General features: G+C 40.8%; 1 protein-coding gene across 1 annotated transcript in view; it reads right to left on the bottom strand.

Moving 5' to 3' along the window:
• Positions 1–1087: 1087 nt before the first annotated feature.
• ITPRID1 (ITPR interacting domain containing 1) overlaps positions 1088–24171 on the bottom strand; it is an 83316-nt gene continuing 60232 nt past the window's right edge. Inside the window, exons 10-14 of the mRNA XM_029955983.1 lie at positions 9663–9745; positions 7555–8832; positions 3127–3254; positions 2005–2116; positions 1088–1529 (exon numbers count right to left, since the gene is read on the bottom strand). Coding sequence (XP_029811843.1) covers positions 1251–1529; positions 2005–2116; positions 3127–3254; positions 7555–8832; positions 9663–9745 — 1880 coding nt within the window. The 3' untranslated portion in view covers positions 1088–1250. The remainder of the gene's footprint in view (positions 1530–2004; positions 2117–3126; positions 3255–7554; positions 8833–9662; positions 9746–24171) is intronic.

The raw sequence follows: 24171 nt of genomic DNA on the forward strand, positions 1-24171 counted from the left end.
GCTGTCATCACTCATGTGCTCCCTCTGCCTTAAAGGTTCTTTCCCCAGAATTTCACATGGCTTCCTCTCTCTCACCATTTGGGTCTTGATCATATAGCCTCTTGTCAGCAAGGTCTTCCTCCGCCCTCAGAAATACCATATGCTTTTCTTCCACATCCCTCTGCAATGTTCCCATGCCATCTTCTTCGATGGCGTTTGTCAATATTGAAATCATCTTACATGTTTTTGTTGTTTTCTCTCTTTGTCCAACTCTTTATGAGTAGGACATCTGTCTTGTTTACAGCTGTCTCCAGCACTAGAAGATTCCCTGGCCTGTGGGAGGAGCTTCATCAGTGCCTCCAGGGCTCAACTGACTCAGGCCATTGGACAGTTTGGTCCTTGTGAGGCCTGAGTTTTCTTTCCCTCTTCTGTTGTCATGTTCTCATCCAGGCCTTCCTGACACTTTGATCTCAGTCAGACCCCCTGCTATGTTCTCCTTCACAGGAAATATTCTTTCCTTCAAAACATTTTCACAGTTTTCAAATCCATATGTCTTTATGTATCCACATTCTATCTCCCCTGGTAGACCCTAAGTTTCAGCAGGGCAAAGGCTGCATACCATTTATACCTAAAGATTATCTATCATCTATCTATCTATATCTTGGCTACCATGTATTCCCTGTGCTAGAAACACAGTAGGTGCTTATTTATTCTGAATGAATATTGAAATATTGAGTTTCTCTTGGATTTAACAACCATAGAATATATATATATATGTGTGTGTGTGTATATATATATATATATATATATATATTCATTCACTCATTCATTCATTTATTTAAGCTTCATACCCAGCATGGAGCCCAACAAGGCTTGAACTCATGACCCTGAGATCAATACCCAAGCTGAGATCAAGAGTCAGATGCTTAACTTATTGAGCTACCCAGTCATCCCAGAGTAGAATATTAAAAAAATCTTTTTAATGTTTATTTAATTGGGGGGGGCAGAAAGAGAGGGAGTCACAGAACTTGAAACAGGGTCCAGGCTCTGAACTGTCAGCACAGGGCTCAGACTCACGAACTGTGAGATCATGACCTTAGCCAAAGTCAGACGCTTAACCTACTGAGCCACCCAGGTGCCTCCCTGAATAGAATATCTTTTAAAATAGCTGAAGAAGAACTGACAGACACTATTTTGGGGAAACATAGATTTCCTTGTCCGGCTAGAATGTGCTCTTGTATTTTGCAGGAAGGTCATCAAAATCACTCTGTCTAGAGGAAGTCATTTGTCTCCTTTTCTCCAATAGGACAATTTGATGAAGAGACTGGACCTGACTCGGCCTGAGCTGGAGGAGACATCCTGGTGTTGCTGTCCCAGGTGGGTGGAGAACTGGGAATGTGCTGGTTATCGTCCAGAGGACAGGCAATGCGGGAGGCCACAGCTGAGTGGATTTTAGCACACGAGGTCTGGCCATTCTTTTCTTCTGTCCAGTTACAGTGATGCAAATTTATGTCAGGTTTACATTGTTCCTCTGTGAGAAGCTCAAGCTGCTAAAAGGTAAATAAAAACAAAAAGAGTGGATGACTAACCATATTTGTCGCAGATAACTAAATCTGACTTTTGGGAAAGGTACTCACAGGTGGAGAATTCTCTAGAATAGGCTCTGTGAGCTAGCAGCAGCTTCTGGCAGTGACTAAGCCATATTAGCTCAAAAGTTGTGTTTCTTATTCTCATTGGGAAAATGGTTCATAATATTTATCTTTTATTTACAGGGCAGGCAGAAAGATTGGCATAGGAATTAGATGACATGAGTTCTAATCCTGCACTGCCATCAGCTAGCCACGTGGCCTTGAACAAAGCAATGCATTTCTCTGGGCTTCAGTTTCTTTATCTTTAAAATGGAGGCACTGGCACATAATCCTAGCATTTGAAATGAATGTGCAATGTGCAATGTGTTTCTGATTTAATGTATTCCTCCTGCGGTGGGCAAGATGTGGTCAAGCCTCACACCCCACTGTCCCGTACCAACAGAATCTCGTCTTTGATTTGCTGAGCCCGGTCTCCTAACTGGAACTCCAGCTCCTCCACCTGCTGGCGCAGGGCCTGGCGTAGAGTCTGCAGTTGCTCCGCCTCTTCCCTGCATGTAAAGAAGAGAAAATGAGCAAATTTCACATCACCTCCAAGCACAGTCCTCCATGGTCCCTCTCAAAATGGAGGCCACTCTTTTGACACTTTTTTTTTTAAAGTTTATTTATTTTGAGAGAGAGAGTGAAAATGGGGGCAGGGCGGCAGAGAAAGAGAGAGAAAGAGAGAGAGAGAGAATCCCAAGCAGGTTTCACAAGTCCAGTGTGGAGTCCAATGCAGGGCTTGAACCCATGAACCATGAGATCATGACCTGAGCTGAAACCAAGAGTCAGATGCTTAACCAACTAGCCACCCAGGTGCCTCACTCCTCTGACATTTCTTAAAAGGGGATGTCACCTTCTTTATTTGTATCAGTTGCAGACTTAGGTAAATTACTAGGGCAGATATTCTTTCTTTTTTTAAACAACTCTATTGCAGAATAATTTGCATCTTACAAAGTTTACCTATTTTAACAGTACAATGCAATGATTTTTAGCAAATTTGCCAAGTTGTATCTCTCACCACCAGGCAGTTTAGGAACACTTCCTTTTGCCCCATAAAAACTCCTGTGCCCCTTTGCAGTTGATCCCTATGCTCACCCTTCAGGACCAGGCAATGACTAATCTATTTTTGGGACATATATTTTTAATCTACGTGAAAATTATGCAGATTTTCAAAACTCCAATAATGCAGATTTTCAACATTTACATTTGCAAGCCCCGTTGACATCAATTAAAGATATCCTGCTGGCCACCCGCCCCCTTCCCAGCTGACTGCCCATCTTCTGACCTCAAATAGCCTTGGCCTTAAAGAGTAAGTGTTGCTATCTAGCAAATAGCTCTCACTGACTCCCACTGAGAAAGCAAGAACAAGAAGAGAGAAGCACAATAAAGGACTCATGTCTCATTAATCCTGCTCCGTGGTGCTCATCTGTCCTGCCCTGATTACCTTTCCTTGCTCCAGGTGTGTGGGAGGGAGAGGGAAAGAGAGAGAGAGACTTTTATGACTCTTTTCAATAATTACCTTTCCTCCTCTGACATGTCCCTGTAAAAGAGTGCCTGCTGTCCTGTAAGGTGCCGTTCAATTTCCTCTAAATGTTCCCGAAAACACTGGCACACCATCTTCATGGCTTCCATCTCCTGGACGGTGCACTGAGAACAATTAGAAAGAGCTGAGAAGGGGGTCCTTCCTGATTCACTGCAAGAGCTCACCATGGCGGAGCCTGCCTTCCCTCTTGGGCTCCTGGGTCTGCAATGAAGCCCTAATTCTAATGTGTGGGGAAGAAAAGAGGGAAAGGCCAGCTTTGGGCTTCTCCCGGCTGGTGGAGGCCATACTGGTCTGGGACAGAAGAGCAGCTGTTACAGGATGGCCCTTGGAGACATCATGTCCCAGAGACAGAAAGGCTGTGTGGAGGACTAGGTGATGTGGGGGGTGTGTGGGGGAAAGGGCCAGAGTGAGGGCTTGTGCTTAGAAAAGTTGAGGCTTGATAAATCTTGTTTAATTTGGGTGCTGAATACTGCCTCACTCTCAATCTCAATAACATTGAACACATCTGTCTGGATGGTGTGTGTTTGATGAGAGAAAGTCTGCTTAGGACATTTTTTTATTAGTCTTAGCCCTGCTTAACCACAGTCCCTGGTGGCAAAATCTGCAGGATCAGCTCCATGTAGCTAACGAGCTCATCCAGAGCAAGGCAGATACAGATGAGGCATCCCACTCTCTTCATGAATTGAATCTAGAATTGAACTGTATTCTCCGTATCCTGTTCCTCACTGCTCCTGATGTGAATCGTTCTTGAAATCGTACTTTCTCTGCATGACTGTGCTTCCGCCTTGGTTTCCTAATGTATGTATCTTCCTGCAGCCTCTAAGCCCAGGCCATTCAGGAACCTTTGCTGAGTTTTTACTAGTTACCTGCCTTGTTTTCAGGCTCAGGTTGGATAGATGCCTGTCCAGAACCCCAGCATCTCTATCTATCTGACTTTAAGTGACATTAATGCTTTTTAGACCCCGACGCTCTCTCTCCCAGCCCTGGTAGAGCTTCTGAAAAGTTCTTTAATTTTTTTAATGTTTATTTATTTTTGAGAGACCAAGAGAGAGAAAGCTCAAGAGAGGGAGGGCCAGAGAGAGAGGAGATACCAGATCTGAAGCAGGCTCCAGGCTCTAAGCTGTCAGCCCAAAGCCTGATAAGGGGCTTGAACTCACAAATCATGAGATCATGACCCATGCCAAAGCTGGATGCCTAACTGACTGAGCCTCCCAGGCGTCCCTGGAAGGCTCTTTAAAGAAAACTGATTTTCATGGCAGCCCTCTTGCAACCTCCTCTTCTTCCTACCACAGAGACGGGTCTTAAAACTGTGTTATTTCCTCTTATCCCTGTTTTTAGGAATTTCTGGGTTTCTAACTCTTCTCCTCAAAACCCCACGGTAAAGATCTTGGCAGCCTCATGGCTGTTTTTACTGAAATTGTCATAACGAAAATATTTTCCTTCAAGTGATGTTTTTCTACTGAAAACTCCTCAGCATTTTGCTTTGAGAGTTTGGTTTTGATTTTATCCCCTAATTTTTATATATGAAAAACATATTTTACATGGCAAAACTCTCAAATTACTTTTGCTTCAGTGTGAGTACATTTGAACCAGGTAGAGGAGAATTTGAAGGGTTACTGATGTTGGCAAGCATGCTTGAAAGGTGACTACAATCATGGCTCTTGAAACCAGAAAAGATCTTAGAAACCATGAAGGGCTCTCTTTACAGAGAAGTGTTCCCTCACGGAATGGCAAACCGACTTGTCCAAGGTCAAAAAGATAGATTTCAGGCCCAAGCGTCCTGACTCATGTCTCCTCTTCTCAAAATCTGAGTTACAGCAGGGACTATGAATTCCAGTGGAGCTGGACACAGGGAGAAGTTATTTGTTTCTTATGAGTGAGCTGGTTGAATGGTCCTAGTTGACAAGTTCTAGGGATGGTGAGGCCAGAAGCATGGAAATATGGCCCTCAAGTAGGCCGAGCATTAGAAACATTAAATATTATGCTTCATCTAGTTATTTTAGGGTAGCCCTTTGTGATTGGATGGCATTCCTGAACAACTTATGGCCTTTTGGTCCAGGAGAAGGGAGTATGTGGAAGATTCTGAAATACCGCCATCTTCTGGTCATTAGGAAATACTAAAGCTACATTTCAGCTGCAGAACAGGAATAGAAGTAGTTTCAGAAATAAAAAAGAAAAACTTAGGCAAGGAAAACAAATAGAAGTTATTTTGAACCCTTTCTTCCAATATAAGTGCTGGGTTTTAACCCAGTCAATTCCAGGTCTACCCAACTGACCCAAGTCCATTAAAACAAACTTTATCTTCAATGGTAAGAGAAACACCACCAGAAAACATTGAAACTTCACGTTTGAATTGGCTCATACTATTTTTTAAGCTCTGTGTATGCTTTCTTTTTATTTAAATCTAAATAGTAAACATTATAGAAGCATTCTCTAATATCTAAGAATCTTATTTCAGATAGTATCATTTTCTTTTCTGAAGAGGTTTTTTTCAATTCATAAATTATAAAGAATTCATGTATATATACGAATTAATCATACCAGTAAACCATTATTTTAGAAGACCCACAGGACTGCAAAAATGCCATTTGCCAATTAGTCAAGTGAGTCTCCTCACAGTTACATACTTCTCTGTAAGGGGATGAGATGGGGATGTTTTTCTGAGTCTTTTCTCTAAAATTGCTCTTACTTTCAATGCTCACTTGGAACTTCCAGTGACAGGTAACAGATAGTACCTTTCCCTGCCTGTAATCTTCACTTGGTTCAAGATCCATTTTCCAGAACATTTTTTTAATAAATAATTTTTGTAGTCCTACCTAGCACTTAGCATCTGATTTAGAGATATTTTTCTCCAGAATATTTTTCAGGTCTTACAAACCCAGACTCACTCACCATAGATGGCTTTTCTTTTTGTTCTTGAGTTTGTTCTTCAGTTTAAGTAGCTCCCTCTCATGGGTGAATGCAATCCCCCATTTTTACTTGCTTTTCTGCAAGTGTGTGTGTGCATGTGTGTATACCTGGACACAAGTATAATAATGCACACGTACGTGTGTGTGTGTGTGTGTGTGTGTGTGTTGATTATTTCCTTTGAATGTATGTGTGTGGTTCCTTGAATCTAAATGAGGAGAAATGCATTGTCACCTGATGAAACCTGACATGGTATGCATTTCAGGACATTATACATATCAAATCAAGTTGATGTAAAAATATCATTAAAATTTTTTTTTAATGTTTACTTTTGAAGGAGACAGACAGAGTATGAATGGGGGAGGGGCAAACATGGAATTGGAAGCAGGCTCCAGGCTCCGAGCTGTCAGCAAAGAGCCCGATGTGGAGCTCGAACCCATGAACTGTGAGATCATGACCTGAGCTTAAGTTGGACTTTTAACTGACTGAGGCGCCCAGGCGCCCCTCATTTTTTATATATTGTGAATTCTAGGAGGAAAGCAGGCTAAGGTAATGTGAGACAAGGTTTTAGAAGACCTGAGATGGTTGCATGGACACTCTCATTTAAACGCCTACTCATTTGAAAGCCACACACAAGTCTGAAGATGGCCATTGTGCACAATGGGACACAAAACCCCTTTATTTTCTGTAGAAAAGCTCATGTCTCGTAGTGTCAAGTGAAGAGAAAGGTCTATTTCTGGTTGCCAGATCCCTCCACACAGCTGGGGCGACATGGGCCCAAGGTCATCTGTTAACACCAGTTAGAGAAATGAGGAGGGCTCTGTCTTCATGGAACGTCACTCACCGAGAGCTGGCCCGGGCTTAATCTTTGGTCCTCGTTCTAATCAGGGTCCTTCTGCCGGACTCCCAGAACCAGGCCTTGTCCTGTATCTGGCTGAGCTTCCCCAGTGCAATGTCTCAGAAGTGCCCACCCAATTAGCATTTTCTAGGGCTTTCTGTGTGCTGGGCACTGTGCTGAGTGCCTGCGCGTGCTGAGTGCTTTACAAGCCCTCTCTCACGTAACCCAAACCAATCCTGTGTCAGGGGCGCAAATAGTCTCCCTGTTTTACAAAACAGGCTCAGGGACAGTTCATAGCTTGTGCAAGATTATTCAGTTAAGTGAATTTAGGACGGAGAATTATTCAGTTAGACTGAATTGGAGATAACGTCCAGATGTTTATAACCTTACACATGACTTTATTGTTCTAGATCCCTCTGTAAAATGGGGATCGCTCTGTAAATGAAATTTGACTCCTTACTTCAGAAGGTGATCGGAAGCATCAGATAAGAAGAAATTTGAGAGACTATATGGCAAGATATGAAGCACTCTACAAATACTACTCATGATCTGAGATAGAAAGGCCTGCCCTGAGCACTGGCATTCAGAAGACCTGAACATTATCCCTGAGGTGGTATCGCTACATCTGCTCTCCCATTTTTGCAGAGGTGAATACTTACAGAACACAACTCCCTCACTGTAGAGTCCCAGAAGACATTCAAAGTCTTCATGAACTGGGCTTCCAGATGATTATGTGAGCATGGGCAGTGTCTACAGGCTGAGTGGCAGTGGGGACAGTGGTGACAGCAGACACAGCAGTGGGCAGGTACGGCATGGCAGATGCCTGCTGGGTAGATATGAGGGAAGCCTGTGTCTAGAGAGACGGATTTGGTGAGGCGCTGGGCCTGGTTACTTGGGGCTGAACAGCAATGCTGGGGCCAAGGCTCACATATGCAGGTCTGAAGGGAAACATCACTGTGTTGTCTTGATTCTGTCTCCAGTCCTGGTTCTGTTGTGGGGACAGGGTCACACATAGTGCATTCTAAGGTCAATCCTTTAGAGTCAGTCCCCAAAGCCACAGCATTCTGAGCAGCCGTTGCCAGATTGGAGGACATCTGGATTGTCACAGCCTTGGTGCTAACGGTGTTTGAGTCAGCATTTGGAGGAAGGTTTTCCATCTCAGATTCTGTCCTAGGTGGTATTTGACCCAAAGCACTACATGTTGGCTTTGCTTGGGGAGTATCTCCAGCCAGTTTGTCGAGGTGGGGAATGGACTGTCCGGATATTTGACCGAGGTCAGCTGCGTAGGGTATGATGTTACTACTGGGCTTGGGGACACGCTGTGGTGGACTTTCTCCTATCAATGAGACAGTGTTGGTGTCAGAATAAGTTTTGCTGCTTTCTGCTCCTGTTGGGGCCTCGGAGTCAACATGAAGGAACTTGTTGTGAGCAGGTTCCATTTCAGGTGATCTTTGGGACTTGCAGCAATGGCTTTGCACATATGTTTCCCCAGCCCCCTCAGGGTTTAGCAACCCACCCTTCATTTTTGTGATATGGGTCACCACAAACCCCAAAGGATAATCACACCTGGAGGTAACTGTGCCCACCACAGTCTCACATTCAGTTTGGGGCATTGGCGGAGGCTGCCTCACATGGCTCTTTTCCCCTGGGCATTTTCCCCCTTTGGGGGTCTTGTGAAAGGCCATATCAGGGGTCAATGGCTCTGGTGGCTCCTCTGTGTCTTCAAACTGACACTCTTTCTCTAGTATATACGTTGAGACCATTCTTTCCAAGACACTCCAACCTTGGTGTGGAAAGGACGTGCTCCCTATGCCCTTGGAATCAGACTCCTCCTTCTCTTGTTGGCAGCCCCAGGGTGACACTGCATGCTGGCTCCGATTCCTTGGCTGTCCACAACCATCCTCAGCAGGACTCCGGCTGCTTGGCAAGGATGGCATCTGCTTGAGAAACCAAGATAAAGGCAAGTGGGTCAGGAGGGTGGTGGAGGCACTAGGTTTAAGAAGTGGGTGTGTCTGGGGCTCCTGGGTGGCTCAACCCATTAAGTGTCTGACTCTTCATTCCAACTCAGGTCATGATCACATGGTTAATGGGTTTGAGCCCTTCATCGGGTTCTGTGCTACAGAGCCTGATTTGGATTTTCTTTCTTTCTCTGCCTCTTCTTAGCTCTCTCACTTTCTTTCTCAAAAACAAACAAACAAACAAATAAACAAACAAATGTGTATCATTTCCTTGTCATTACCATTGACTTAGGAGTCAAGAGATCAGGGTTACAAACTCAGGTTTACATTAGTTTACTACTTGGACTGGGACCTTCTGTATAGAAAGCTCAGCTTCCTTATTTAGCAAAGTCAAAAGAAAATGAAAAGGAAAGGAATGATAAGTTTTATGACACCTTGTTTTTTTTTAGGTTTTTAACGTTTATTTATTTTTGAGACAGAGAGATGGAGAGTGAGGGAGGAAGGGGCAGAGAGAGAGGGAGACACAGACTCTGAATCAGGGTCTAGGCTCTGAGCTGTCAGCACGGAGCCCAGGGTAGGGCTTGAACTCATGGACTGTGAGATCATGGCCTGAGTCAAAGTCGGATGCTCAACCGACTGAGCTCCCAGACACCCCTGTGGCACCTCGTTTATCAGGACTCCATCATCCCCTGTCCTTTAGGTGCCTAGGGTGTGTGTCTTCTAAGGCTGGTTGCCCTTTTCCAAATGGGAACGTACTTCCTACTTATCTTTCCTTTTATTCCTCTTCCCACCCTCCAGTGGCTGCCTACCTGCAGGGACAGTGGTTCTGCTGGTTCATCTAGGAACCCGCTGCTGTCAGACTGGCAGCTGTTTTCTCTGTTCACAGTCGCACCTGTGGAAAAAAATAGAGGCCTGGAGTAAGTGAAGGGAAATCGATTGTCAAAAGGACTGAGATCAAACCCTCTCCATGCCTGACGTGCTGTAGATCTTCAATAAATGCCCATTGGATGGAAATGTAGATGAAGGAGTGTGGGGAGCTGCCGGAGAAGAAAAGATATGTGCCTTGACCTGCAAGATCAGCTACCCGCAGAGCAGAGTTGCAGCTCTCTGCAGAGCTGCGTTATCACTCCCAGCTCAACAGAACTGCATCATCACTCCCAGCTCAGTGGAGCTGCATTATCAGTTTCCCAGGCTCAGGGCCTGTAGGCTGGGCCTTCTTATCTGTTTCCCAGGCGCTGTGCTGAAGCTGCAGTTTTAGTTTCTCCCTTATCCTTGCCCTTGTTTCTTAGCAACTGACTTACATCAGCTGCCCGTCTTCTGCCTTTAAAAGACGTGTGTGTTCTCTCAATAAAAGAGGCTTGATCAGAAACTTTGTCTTGCCTCCATTTCCTGTGCTCCCTGTCCCACCCCATTCTCGCCCCCTCCCTCAGGACCTGCTTCGACTGACCTGCTGGACGGGTCAAAGGAGGGGATTCCAAGGATTTATTTGCTCGATTACCAGAGGGTCCATGTAAAATTGTGTCACTGGTTTTCTGACACAAGGATGAAAAATATGAAATAAAGTAAAACGAACTACCATCTCTTCAAGCTAAATAACAAATGATTGTGATGCATCATTACTAAGGGGAAGAAAATCTAGCAGGATATGCATATATCTTAAGTGCTACGCAGATAAAATAATAAAAAACAAAATGCATATATCTGTGTGTATATATTTTGTGATGAGCTGAATATTATGTTCCCCCCAAAATCCTATGTTGAAATCCAAACCTGCACGGTGATGGTATTAGGAGGTGGGGCCTTCAGGAAGTGATCAGAGAGTGAGAGCAGAGCTCTCATTAATGGGGTTAGTGCCTTTTAAAAAGACTCCAGAGAGGAAAGCCCCATTGTCCCTTCCACTGTACAGGAACACAGTGAGAAGAGGACCATCTGTAGACCAGGAAGTGGCTCCTCACCAGACACTGAAACGTCTAGCACCTTGATCTTGAACTTCTAGCCTCCAGAACTGGGAGAAATACATTTCTGTAGTTTATAAGCCACTCAATGTGTGGTATTCTGTGATAGCAGCTCTAACTGACTAAGACATATATATCTTTTTTTTTTTTTTAACTAAACGTTGGACAAGAACTTGGCTAGCTTCATCTGGACTCTATATAGCTACAAGTCCACGCTCATGTTTTCAACTGATTCTCTTATCATTGCAATAGGCTAGAAGGGCAGAGAAAGAACAGTGTTAAGTGAGGGCAGATAACTTTGTAAACATGAACATCTGGAAATTCTAAATCTGTTTGAACTTTACATAGGTTACATTAGCGGGGGGGGGGTATGGGTGGCTACTAGAGGATCAACTTGCTAAAGATCAAATTGTAGGATTTTTTTGCTGCTCTTTAATGAGAAATGCTTTATGGGGCTAGAACAGAAAGTCACATGGGCAGAGGGAATTTGGAGTATGGCCCTTCTTCTACAAGAAGCAGAAAGAGGAGCCTCATTGTCCTAGGAGAAATGTTGGGTGTGGGTCTGGAGTGGGTCTGAAAGGAAAAAAAATTGATTTTTGATGGATGCCATGTTTGGCTATTTGGTATTTAAGTGAGAAATAGGGAATTTGCCTCTGCTTGAAGAACTAGCTGCTGCAGAGGAGTGCAAAGGGAAAAGCAAACAAGCAGTCCAACCTCTGTTTATGTGCTCTGGATCCAGCCTTCAAGGGCGGCCCCAGTGGTAAGGGGAGCAGCATCTCGTCTCATTGTAGGACTCTCTGCCACCAGACACCACTCATGTGTCAGAGCAAAGACAGTTGGTGGAGACGTGGTTCCGGGGGTGGCCCCCAGCCCAAATTCCAACCACCTCAGAGTAGAGAGAAAGCAGTTTGGCTTTGTAGAATTCAAATTTGTAAACTCCATAGTCATTAATTCAGCCTCAATGAAAACAAACGTCTAAAAAATCAGAGACTATAAGTTTTCAATAGCTGAATCCTAGAGAGATGGGAGGAAATTTGAGAAAACAATGTCTTTGACCTTGCTGTTACCTCTTATTCTTTAGTTAAGGGTAAAATATGGAAAATGGTAACTGGTCATAGGCCTAAAGAAGGCTTCTGCTTCTGGGAAGCTGGAGTAATAAGAGCTAGATTTTCCTCCCACCTGAAACAACTGAATTATGGGAAAGGGTGTGGGAAAAAAGGGTTTCAAGAATAAGGGCATCAGGTAATTAAATATGCCTGTTGCCATCCCTGAGAGGCAGGAACAAATAATGTGGGCCCTCCGATCACCCAGCTTCCCGCCTCGGGACGGTTTACAGGCTGCAGTGTGAGGAGGTAGGGCAGACCCAGGCAGAACCTGGCACACTCCCTGAGTTGAAGACAAAACTAAGAGTCTGGAATGACCGAGCTAGCTAGAGTTTTCAGGAAAGAGTGGAAGAGAGGAGAGATCTTTGCAAAGAGAGAACTTACAGAAACTCCCCGGAGCATTTAGCTGAGGGCTGATCGGTTCATGAGGAAACACCAAAGACTGGGGAAAGAATCACTGGGAAGGATGAGAAGACACCGTGCCTAGCACTCAGCCAGGCCTGGGATGGTGCATGCTTCATTAGCCAAATTCCCAAACCTCACAACTTGGAGAGCACTGGTGGGGCAGAAGGTCTTGCTTCAGGAGTGAGGACTAATTAGGCCTACCTGAGCATTTTTCTCATATCACAAATCTTAAAAGTGAGAGTTGAAAGGATCAAATTGTTTCCAAGTAGCTCAACTGTGTCCCAGACCTAAACTCAAGCATATTTGTGGAAAGAGAGTAACATCTAGCACCCACATGGTAAAATCTACAATATCTGGCATCTAACAAAAAATATCAGGCATGTAAAGAAACAGAAAAATATGATCCATAGTGAGGAAAACAACCCAATCAACTGAAACTGACCAAAAACTGACACTGATGTTAGAATTACCTACAAGGATGTTAAAACACTCACTCTACTATGGTCCATATGTTTAAGAAGCTAGAAGAAAAGATTAAATATGGTAAGGAGGAGACTGCTAGATAGTAAAAAATACCCAAATAGAAATTCCAAAAAATGGAAACTATAATGCCTCAGGTAAAATATATAATGGATGGGATTAAAAGAATTTTAGAAATTGCAGAAGGAAATATTTATGAAATTGAAGACAAAGCAGTAGAAAGTATCCCTAATACAAAACAGAGATTATTGCTGCTCAGCATTTTGGCTAAGATCAAGTGTAAAAAACAGAGATTAAAGAAAAAAATATATATATTAAAAAATTTTTTAATGTTTTTTATTTACTTTTGAGAGACAGAGAGAGAGACAGATCATGAGCAGTAGAGGGTCAGAGAGAGAGGGAGACACAGAATCAGAAGCAGGCTCCAGGCTCTGAGCTGTCGGCACAGAGCCCGACGTGGGGCTCAAACCCACAGGAACCATGAGATCATGACCTGAGCCGAAGCCGGATGCCCAACCTACTGAGCCACCCAGGCACGCCTAAAGAAAAAAAATTTAATCAAAAGAGCCTCTGTGGACTGTGGGGCAAGCCAAGTAACTGAACATATAGGTCATTGGAATATCTAAGAGGAGGGGGAGCCCAGGAAGGAATGTTGCAAAAAAAAGTTTCTTTCAAGATGTCCAACAAATCCCAAGCACAAGAAATACGAAGAAAACTATACCAAGGTACATCAAAATAAATCTTCTGACACCGATGAGGAAGAGAAAGATCTTAAAATCAACCAGACACAAAAAGACATTGTACACAAAGGAAACAAAGTTAAGGCAGGCGGAAAGTTTCTCACTGGAAATGATCCAAGTGAGAAGACAGTGGAGTGACATCGTTAAAGTACTGCAAGAAAAAAAGGTGCAGGTAAGTTTTAAAGATTTTTTAAAATTCTCTAAATCTTTTAAAATAACAACTGACCCTTTAAACAAAAAATACTAGCAATGTAGTGTGAAGTTTATAACAAAGACCTAGAAGAGTAAAATAAACCAACGATCACTTGTTATAAAATTGAGTAGTTTAGTTGGAAGAAACTCCCTGTGAGGTTTCCCTTTAACTATGATGTACAATCTTTACGGAGACCTTAGCCTGGGTAATAGAATACTTGTTTACTTGCTGGCAAAGGAAATAGTGTATACCCTTTTTATATTTATTATAGGAAGTTTACTTTGCAATATTTACAGAATATGGTGTAATATTTAAGTCTCCACTGCTCTTGTTATAATTAACTCAACCAATATTAAAATTCTTTTGGAGTTTTAGTTTTTTAGTCTTCTAGATTCTTTGTTTTGTCTTTCAGATCACCTATTTTTCTTCTTATATCAACTATGGGTATGAAATAAATGATGATTAGGGCAGAAACCTTTCAAATGCTCAATGTAGAATGTCAGATACAAGTGCCCTAATCCCTGAGCCCCTCCACTGACTAGCCCTCCAGAGTGGGCACCGATCTTCAAGAGTTTTCTACAAAAGCCTCCTGTTCCAGTTTATGAGCTTTGGGACCCACATTCTACTTAGCCCCCAGGACCACTTTGCAGTAGATAGAGCATGGGAGAGGAAAAGCAAAATGGGTCTGCTCTTTACTGCTCACTCTCCATCCCCGTACCATGTAAATGCTAAAGGTCATAGAGGTATTCTAGAGCAGGGTTCAACCTTGCTGAAGGACAGACAAAACAGCTTTGGAAGCTCTTCCCCTTTCTACATTTGCACCACAAGCTGTGAAGGACTCCATGTACATCATTAATCTTTGAACTTGCTAGATAATCCCTAATCAATTACTATTATTGAGTAGATGATTCATATAAAATGGTTGCTATTCCCCTGCTTACAAGTGTAAGATGAAATTATACATTAGAGTGCTAAAACAAAATTCTATGTTGAAGTTCATTCCTCCATATGCTGCTTGGTCCATATCAATCTGGTCCAAATGAAAATAAACAACCACTAACATAAAGGGTCTCTAAAAGGTAAAAAGAGTAATTTCCTCTAAGATGGATATTTTAAAATTATAACTGTTACCTTCAGTTAATTGCACTAGTGTAAAGCACAACAAATAAAACAACAAAAATAACCTCTGAAACTCATTTAAGTGTATTTGTGAAACAACCAGATTTTGAGAGTTTTTCATTGGTGGTGAGATCAAATGGTGGAATTGGGCATAGTTCCTTCAGGAATTGAGGCTTGTTTATCTTGTATTTTAGAAATCAAATACATGCATCTGAATCATTTAGAAAGAGTCACCAAGCAAAATATGGGCCAATTTACAGACGGTTTAGTTTCTTCAGAAAACTAAAAATCTTTCCTGCTTCTAAACCACCTTTTCAGCAACTAGATGAAAAACATCTCAAAACTGGGTTTGCAAATTCTAAACATTCCCTTAAGGTTGTAGCAATTAAACGATACAAAGGATGAGAAGTCCATCACCCAGGGTCATTACAATAGACGATGAAACAGACAACTACAAATGTCTATTGTTTGTAACTCTCACGTCCTCACAGCTAATATGTGATAGGTGGAGAGCAGGACTTACGGGAAGACAGTATGGCTTCTTAGCTAGATCTTATTATTCAAACCCTCCACTACTGGAAGGACCCCATTCCAAACCACCACCAGGCCCCTTTATGGGTTTGTCATGCCCCTTTTGACTGCTGGGTCACCCACTCTGCCCATCCCATAGCTCAAGGGGGGCTAACTTCTCTACAGTGTATGTTACTGAGATCCATGGAGGCCCCATAACTGAGTCATTTAAAAAATCCGGAACCAGATCTACTAGATTCAGATTTTGAACCTCCTGTTTATTGGCTTTGTGATCTAGGGCACATCACTTATGTTCTCTGAGTGTTTCATCATGGGGAAAAGAATAAATGTGGTAATGATAGGTTACTTGTGGGGTTGTGATGACGGTAATAGCTAGTAATACATGTTGGATACATAAAGAGTTTCTGCACATGTAAAAGATTATATATATGTTTTGTGACAGAGTAACATTACCAATTAGAACCCTATCACTATTAATATCAGTAATGTGTACCATTATTAATATTAATATTTGTTAGAAATTACTTTTTTCAGCACAGGACTGTCTTCACAGAGTTAGATTTGACCCTCTCAGGTGGGTGGAACCTGCGTGGGTAAGACTGCTTCACTGCCTAGTAAGTTTGAAACATTTCTGCCCACCAGGAGACAGATGCCTCAGGCACTTTGCCCGAATAATCAGCAGGTGGCAGCATTACACCAACCACAGAACAGAGGAGCCAGGGCCCTGCCCAGTCTCTGGAATGGCTAAACATAGTCAGAAAAGTCAACCCAAAAGGCTGCTTTTGTGAGCTGAGTTGATAATAAAGGCTTCCGAATCCTAAGTAGAGTTTTACTCTTAATGTAGTCTGAGGTTCAGGAAAAAGAATGTCTATGGCATTGAAACATAAATGAGGGAGGGAGAAAACCAAAAGGAGTTTTTAGGGGGTATACGGCGTGCTGGAGTTGTAAAGAGCAAAAGAGTTCAGCCTTAGACTGTCTACATCAATCTACACTTCGCTGATTTCTTTGCCATGTTCCTCTCCCTGCTGTCTCCTGGTGGGAGAAAATTCTGTGAGAGCTCTGTGGTGAAGTTGAGTCACAGAGGCCAATCATCTTGGAACTGGACTGGACATTATAGACTATGCAGAGTTAAAGGCCTCAGGAGCTGGCGGGGGCATAAGCTTGTGAAGCAGCCAGGATGTAAAACAATGGGGACAGTGTGAAGTGTCTGGACTCCAGGGGCTGTGTTCCTCCAAAGGCATTTTTAAAATGAACTTTAAATGTTTTATAGAACAAACAGAAGTCAGTTCTCCAGGTTGGAAGATAAACTGGTGCCACCCATCATGCAATGCAGGAATCCCTTCCAGAACATTCCTTACAGAAGGCCATCTAGTTAGTGCTTACACATTTGTGGTGTTAGGAACCTACTTCTATTAAGTCAGAGCATATCATATTTTTTATAAAATCCTTCTTATATCGAGCTGAATTTACTTTAGCATTTTCCATTTCTTGGACATAGTTTGTTCCAGAGAGGAATACCAAACATGTTTAACCCCTTTCCCTCAAGACAGCTGTCTTGTACTCTCTAAGCCTTTCCTCCTCAGCTTAAATATCCCCAGATCATTTAAATCTGCCTCACAGGGCAGAGTCTTCAAGCCATTATGTCTTGTACTTTTGAATCAGTGCTTACCCAGTAATGTTTGCTTTAAAATCCAGCACTCAGAACTAGATTCAGTAGGTGTGATGTGGTCTGACCAACATGGAGTAGATGAGGATTCCCCTTTGCCTACAGGTCTGAATATTTCACTTCTATCCACACAGCCCAAGGGTTAGTCTAGTCAGATATTGCTTGCCAGTTGAGTTATACTGAAATCAGTCTCTATTTTGTTTTCTTGTGAAATTTGATCTGGCTAATTTCGGATATTTCTATCCTGTCAAGATGATCTTGATCTTCATTCTAAAATCTATTGGTGTTATCTTTGGCAGAAACCCATACTTGCTGTGGGCCAAGCCACTGCTAATGTTCTGAAGAGAATAGGGCCTAACGGTGCTCCATGGCAAACCCCCATTCTTTCATTTCCCTGGGTCCCTGCGGGGTCCTGCACTGTTCTAGAAACTCCTGCACAATGTCAACAAAGGTACCTCCTCCCTCACAAAGCTTATATTTATCTTGACTCTGATCCTAGAACTGAAGAATGGCTGAGAACATTCGTGACCATGGCAAATATTCCTGAAGCAATTTGATTCCTCCGTCTGTGCCAGCAGGCTTGGGTGGAGGAGTTTCTATCCTATCAAGATTTCTACATAAGCTTTTTATAACTTCCATGAGTGCCTTCTCGGCATTTTTGTTTCAACCTCTTATTACCTGGGAATTCTTCCTTCCTTTCTTTTTATTTTTTTCTTTTTCTAGATTTTCCTTTCTTCCTTCTCTCTCTCCCTCTCTCCCTCTCTCTCCCTCCCTCCCTCCCTCTCTCTCTCTCTGTGTTTATTGCTCTAGGCTTAGTTCTTTAGTGAGAATGAACTTCCTTCATCATTACCAGAGAGAGAGAGAGAGCAAGAGTCAGTGAGAGCAAGAGAGAGAGAGAGATGCTGCGTCTCTAAGCTGCTTCTTTTGACTTAATACCATTAGTTGTTTTTTAGCATCATAGACGTAGTACATGGTGGTGAAGAAAATTATGAAAATGAAAACATGTCAGTAAGAAAATAAAAATCACTTATAATCTAACCATGCAGGAAAATTACTAGAATATGTCTATAGGTCTTTCAATCCAGCACAGTTTCTTTGCCCACCTGTCTTTGTGTGTATTTTGTGAAATAAAAAGCATAACAGACACAAGTTATATATGCTTCTTTTTATTTAATATATGTGAGTTTTTCTTTTTCAAAAATTCCTTATAATGTGCGTGTGCACGTGTGTGTGTTTGTAAGCACATGCATTTCTTTTTCAGACTGTGGTATCATCATTGTGTCACTTGTGTGGAAAATAACTGGGTAGGTTTCTGTCTGTTGCTATGCCCTCAAGCAGCTTGGAGAGCTGTGTAGTATTATTTCTTAAACTTTTGAAAAAGCTCAGTCATAAAACCACTGACTGTGGTACATTTTAAAAGATGAAAATTTTTGACAATTTTTAATTTTGGCTCTAGTTATTAATACTTCAGGATTTCTTCTTCTTGGATTGATGATAAATCTTACTTTTTCTTATTTACTTTCTAATGTCATCTGTCAGATAATGTATTTTCACTCTAGAGTCTCTAAAAAGAGAAAAGACTATGTCTATGCCTCTTAAGATAGCTTTGGACTTATTTCATAAGTTTTTATATGCTCCCCCTTTTTTCTTAAATCCATAGCATCTAATAGTAATGTTGTCATTACTGTTTTCTCTCTTTTGCATTGGCACACTTTGTGGTATATTTTTGCCCATTCATTTTTCTTTTAGCTTTCCTGTGATTCCTTATTTTAAATGTGGATAACATTTTTAAATGACTTGCAAATCTTTTCTTTTGTTAGATGCATTTATTCCATCTATAACTACTTTCATAAGATATGCATTTGGTCTTAGTGTTTGGAGTTTTATGTTTTCTATTTTTATAACTGGGAGCATTGCAGCAGGAATTCAGTCTCAGAATATTTAACAGTTTAGCATTACCAGTGGCTAATACAAATTAGTGAAAATTGGGATAGAGGTTATAATGTGGATTTGCTGTCCTACTGTGATATTAATAACCCTCAAACACCACATTCAAGTAGACCTTACTTTGAACTGCACCATAAATGGCTATCTCAGAGACTTCAGTGAGGATAAAGACAAGAATATAAAACATTTAGCCTGGTTCTTGCCCTTAATATTTGGTAGTATTATTAATATAATTAATTTTTAATGTTTATTCTTTTGCCAAGTATACTATATTTTCATGATTGCTTTTTCCCCCTCTGGTAACTCACAAAGCATGTAGAGTGTTTTTAAATTACATTGGTGATAACTTAAAATATGCGAACATTTCTAACTACAATTATCAACATCAAGAATTAAGCGCTATCTATGGACTACCCAATTAATCAGTATTTGCTGACAGTTTTATTTTCCTCTACATTCAGCTTTCTATGATATGATTTGGGTTTTAGATTCAGGATATTGTTGTTGAATTATTTTTTCATGTTCCTTCTAAGAATTTTCATGGCATTTGCATTATGCCTATGTAATTTGTAATTTCTGAGACTTTGTTTTTCTGAAATGATGCTTTACTAAATATACGACAATTTGAAAGGGTATAGAATTCTTTGGCTACAAATTCCAACTTAAAATGTGTCCCTACTATCTTCTGGCATCTATTAAGAGGATGTTTGTTGAGAGGTAAAGAGAACATAAAAACCCCTCTCTATTGGTCCCAAGGTCTGACCCTTGTATTTTTAAGTGAATAATTCACACTGCTTCCTCTGATGTCTTTTCAATACCATTTTCTTTCAACAAATTACCTTAACAATTGTTGAAAAGGACACTTTGGAAGAATACATTCACTGGAAATGACTTGTGATGTTTCTCTCTCTGCTCCCTCCCCCCTCACAAGCTATGTTTCTCCCCACAGGAGAAAAGAAGCCACTGTGCCTGGAGCTAAATGGCATAAAGTAATCAGGGGTTTGGCCATGCAGACTTTTGGAATGAAACAAGTTAGATTCTAATTTAATTACATGTTTCTAAAACGGAACATTTGTAAGAATCTATAAAGATTGTATTGTTTCAATCTACATATCCCCGTTGTCTGCATAGATCCTTATTTATTAGATATTCCTGAGACACAAAAGAAGAGGCACGGATCCAATTTTCAATAGCAAACCTGCATTCATTGTCCTGGAAGAATGTAATAATACATTTAAATTTAGGTCCAGTGCTTATCCTATATTGAAAATAGAAAATTTAAAGTTCCCAGGGTAAAATGAACAATGTCTCCATCACCATCTTAGAAAATGGGCGGATTGCAAATTTTGTAATGCTGATTTTTTGGTAGCTTTTAATTTCTGTACTGTTCAACTGCCATGGTTCTAGAGACGACCAGTCCAAATGTTTTTTGTTTGTTTGTTTGTTTGCTCCAGTCTGGAAACGAACATTGAGTTAACCAGTTGATTGGCAGATGATTATGTATCAATTCCTCAGATACATAGTAGCCCTTTTATGTGGCAGCTTACTTCATCAAAAGTAATAATTGAGGGGAAAAAAAGAAAAAAAATATTTAGATTAACCAAGCTGAGAAACTAAGATATTCTTCAAGAATCAGGCTTATGATTTTCATGTAGCCACATTCTGGGGACAGATGTGACTGATGGCTGCGTCAGAGACAAAGGGGACTCTCAGGGAGGCCAGCTGTGCCCTGGTTGCTCTCCGATCGCCCCTCCTTGCCTTCACTGCCTCGCTCTGGCCATTCTCTGCCCTGTCTGTGCTCTAAGCTGGCACTTGTGTTCCACTGATGGAAGGTGCCAATAGAAGTAGGAAGTTGAAGGGCAGGAGAAAGAACATGGCGTATTTATTCACCCACCTCCTTCAAGGTGCTTTCTGAAAATGGCTGTATTCCTTTTTAGTAAGAGTCTTGGTGAGATTTTCTCTTCCTAAGGCTTCCACTCTGATCTGACTCCAGTCACATGATTCTGTATCTCTGTCTTTTCAGACATGGTCTTGTACTAGACTTGGGGATACTTCCCAATCTCTTCTGGTTCCTTCAATCCAGGATGCCCTAGTAAATGATTCTTTTTTCAAACTTTTCAGTCAAACCCTTTGAAGATACTTTCTCTTTCCTGTTTGAGTAATATACCCAATACAATCAACCAGACAACTAAAAATGCCTTGCCGTGATTAATTTTCTCATAGCAGTGTATCCTTTCACATTAATTCTAATTAATCTGCTTTTTAATAAAAAAGAGGTTTGGGATTTTAGGGACCTCAACTCACTGAAGCTTGGAGAAAAGATGAACAGAGGATTGGCCATTGTCCTCTATATCTGTCTTATTTACTCACTTTCTTCTCTTTGTCCTGTTTATGCTGATGATTCTCTGAAGAATATATTCCATGTCAGCTTTTTCTTTTCTTTTCTTTTTTGAACTACTAATGTTCTTTTTTTACTGCTACCAAGTCATTTTAAATTCCGATAAAATTATTTTATATATATTCCCATTCATTTAACAACAACCATTTACTGATTGGCTACTCTGTGCCAGACACTGGATGGACAATGAAGAGCACGGAAAGATGCAGACCAGCCTTTGGCGAGCTTGTCTACTGGACAAGACACATTTTAAAGATAGAATAGATGCTAAAGAAAAATACTAAGAATGCTTTTCTATTTAATTTGATAGCAATGAAAAATATCCCAGGCCATCTTTCCCAACATGCTTTCTTTGAAACACAATTCAGAAGGTATAAAATAAGGCAATAAAATAATCTTAAAACTGATGATTAGCTACCTTCTAGAAGAAGTTTGCTTATTTTTCATTCCACAAATATTTATTTATTCATTCCACAAATATTTATCTATTGAGTGCTTACTGTGTGTTAGACAATGTGTTAGATTCAGGGGATACATGGTGAATAGGACCATCCCTCTCTCCTCTCCAGAAGTTCACAATCTAATGTTCTGAGAATGAACTTTGAGGATGTCAGTGGCCCTTACAAAGAGTTTTGGGGCACGTTTAAAACTAAGTCCCTTCACCCGGGGCCCCAAAAGCACTGACTTCTCTGGTAGTGCCTGGTTTCATGGACATGTGAAAACTGTTGGATTTAAATGCTATAAACTATTCAGAAGAGAAACCCTGAATAACCACTACAAGGGGGAACTCAAATTAAGCTGTTGTATCCATCTTTGCGATATTCATGATAGTGAAAGGAAACGTGATAACCAAGGAAAAGGTCAACCACAGGTCTGTAAATAATAAAATACAAACAAAAACATGTTAGAAAAACTTATTTCTACCTATTAGCATCAGATTAGATGCTATTTAGGAAATTAGGCTAATTACGGCAACTTAAAATGTTATTCATGGCCGGGGCACCTGGGTGTTTCAACTGGTTGAGCTTCCAACTTTTGGTTTTGGCTCAGGTCATGATATCACAGTTCGTGGGTTCAAGCCTTACATTGGGCTCTGTGCTGACAGAATGGAGCCTTCTTGGGATTAACTTTCTCTTCCTCTCTCTGCCCCTTCCTGGCTCATGCTATCTCTGTCTCACGCAAAATAAATAAATAAACATCAAATCAAATCAATAAAATATTATTCATGGAAGTTCTGGCAACATAAGGCTATACACCCAAACTTAAAGTATAATTGTGGTGATATGGTGGCCATTTGCAAATTGAGTTTTCAAAAGGAGTTATACAGTTGGTCTAATTTGAAATGAGCAGTTTTTATATCTTTAGTCACACAAAATATACTCCATTGCTTTATGTGATGTTATGATTTTCTTTCCTGGACTTTGCTCATACAAAAGGAAAACCAGAAGATGCATGCACAGTAACAGATTTGGAGGCTGAATTCAATTTTTTTTTCTTGGTAGAACATGTTTTTGCCAAGATTACAACCCACTTGAACTTCTGTCTGTTCTTTGATTTTAGAATCAATTTGGGTTCCTTTTAACACTGGAAAAATCACAGATTGAGCCATACATAGATAAAGAAGTCTTAGCAAACTTTGCTGAAGGGTGTTTTTTTTTTATCATCATTAAATACCTGTAAATAAAGAATTTCTTATTAAAATTAACATAGCTTAATCTGAAATATAGTGTTTTAATTTTGGATGAGATTATTTTATTTTGAGGAAGCATTTATAACATAACTTTATAAAGAAAAATATTTTTAAAAAGATATCATATGATTTCACTTTTATGTGGAATTCGAGAAACTCAGCCTATGAACATAGGGGAAGGGAAGGAAAAATAAGATTAAGAGAGAAAGGGAGGCAAACCATAAGAGACTCTTAAATACCAAGAACAAACTGAGAGTTGCTAGAGGGAGGTATGAGTGGGGGGCTGGGTTAAATGGGTGATGGGTATTAAAGAGACCACTTTTCAGGATGAGCCTTGGGGGTCATATATAACAGATGGATCGCTGAGTTCTACTCCTGAAGCCAAGACGACACTGTATGTTAGCTAGCTTGAATTTCAATTAAAAAATAATAAATAAATAAAATCAATAAAATATGCTGATTTTTCATAAAGAGAAAAAAGACATCCTAAGAAAAGATTACCCTGATTTTTAAAATGTTTTGAAGAACATGCTTTATTTAAAAACGTATTTGGTCATTTATTTCTTCAACATACATATTTCTGAGTGTTTGCCATGTGCCAGTCACTAAGGGAAATTTGAGGGACTGAAGAGAAATCAGACGTTATTCCTAACATCAGAATGCTGTGGTATAGTGGATTTACCTGCTTAAACTTAGCTTTACACGTAAGGCGTGAACAAAGAATAAATTAGGAACATGTTACACAGAGAATTTGTTAATCAAAAAATAATCAGAATTGAAGATTCAAAACTGAATCCTAGGTGTGGATTTGGCACTAATTATCACTGGCACTTGGAGCAAATTACTAACCTCAGGAGTCTTTCCTTCCTCATATATAAAGTATGAGGGTTGGCCTAGAGATGTAGTCATTAAACCTTTATTTTAGAACGACAAAAATGTGATTGCCTGAAAATAACCATAACCCCAATTCCACCCGTAAATATCTAACATGAGTATACATATTGGCTCAACGTGGTTCAGTAAAGCCCCTGGAGATGCAGAGAAAATACCTCGCACGTATTTATAGACAAAGAAAAGAAGAGGGGACTAGA

The sequence above is a fragment of the Suricata suricatta genome, chromosome 2 (assembly GCF_006229205.1).
Source record: "Suricata suricatta isolate VVHF042 chromosome 2, meerkat_22Aug2017_6uvM2_HiC, whole genome shotgun sequence".
NCBI lineage: Eukaryota > Metazoa > Chordata > Mammalia > Carnivora > Herpestidae > Suricata > Suricata suricatta.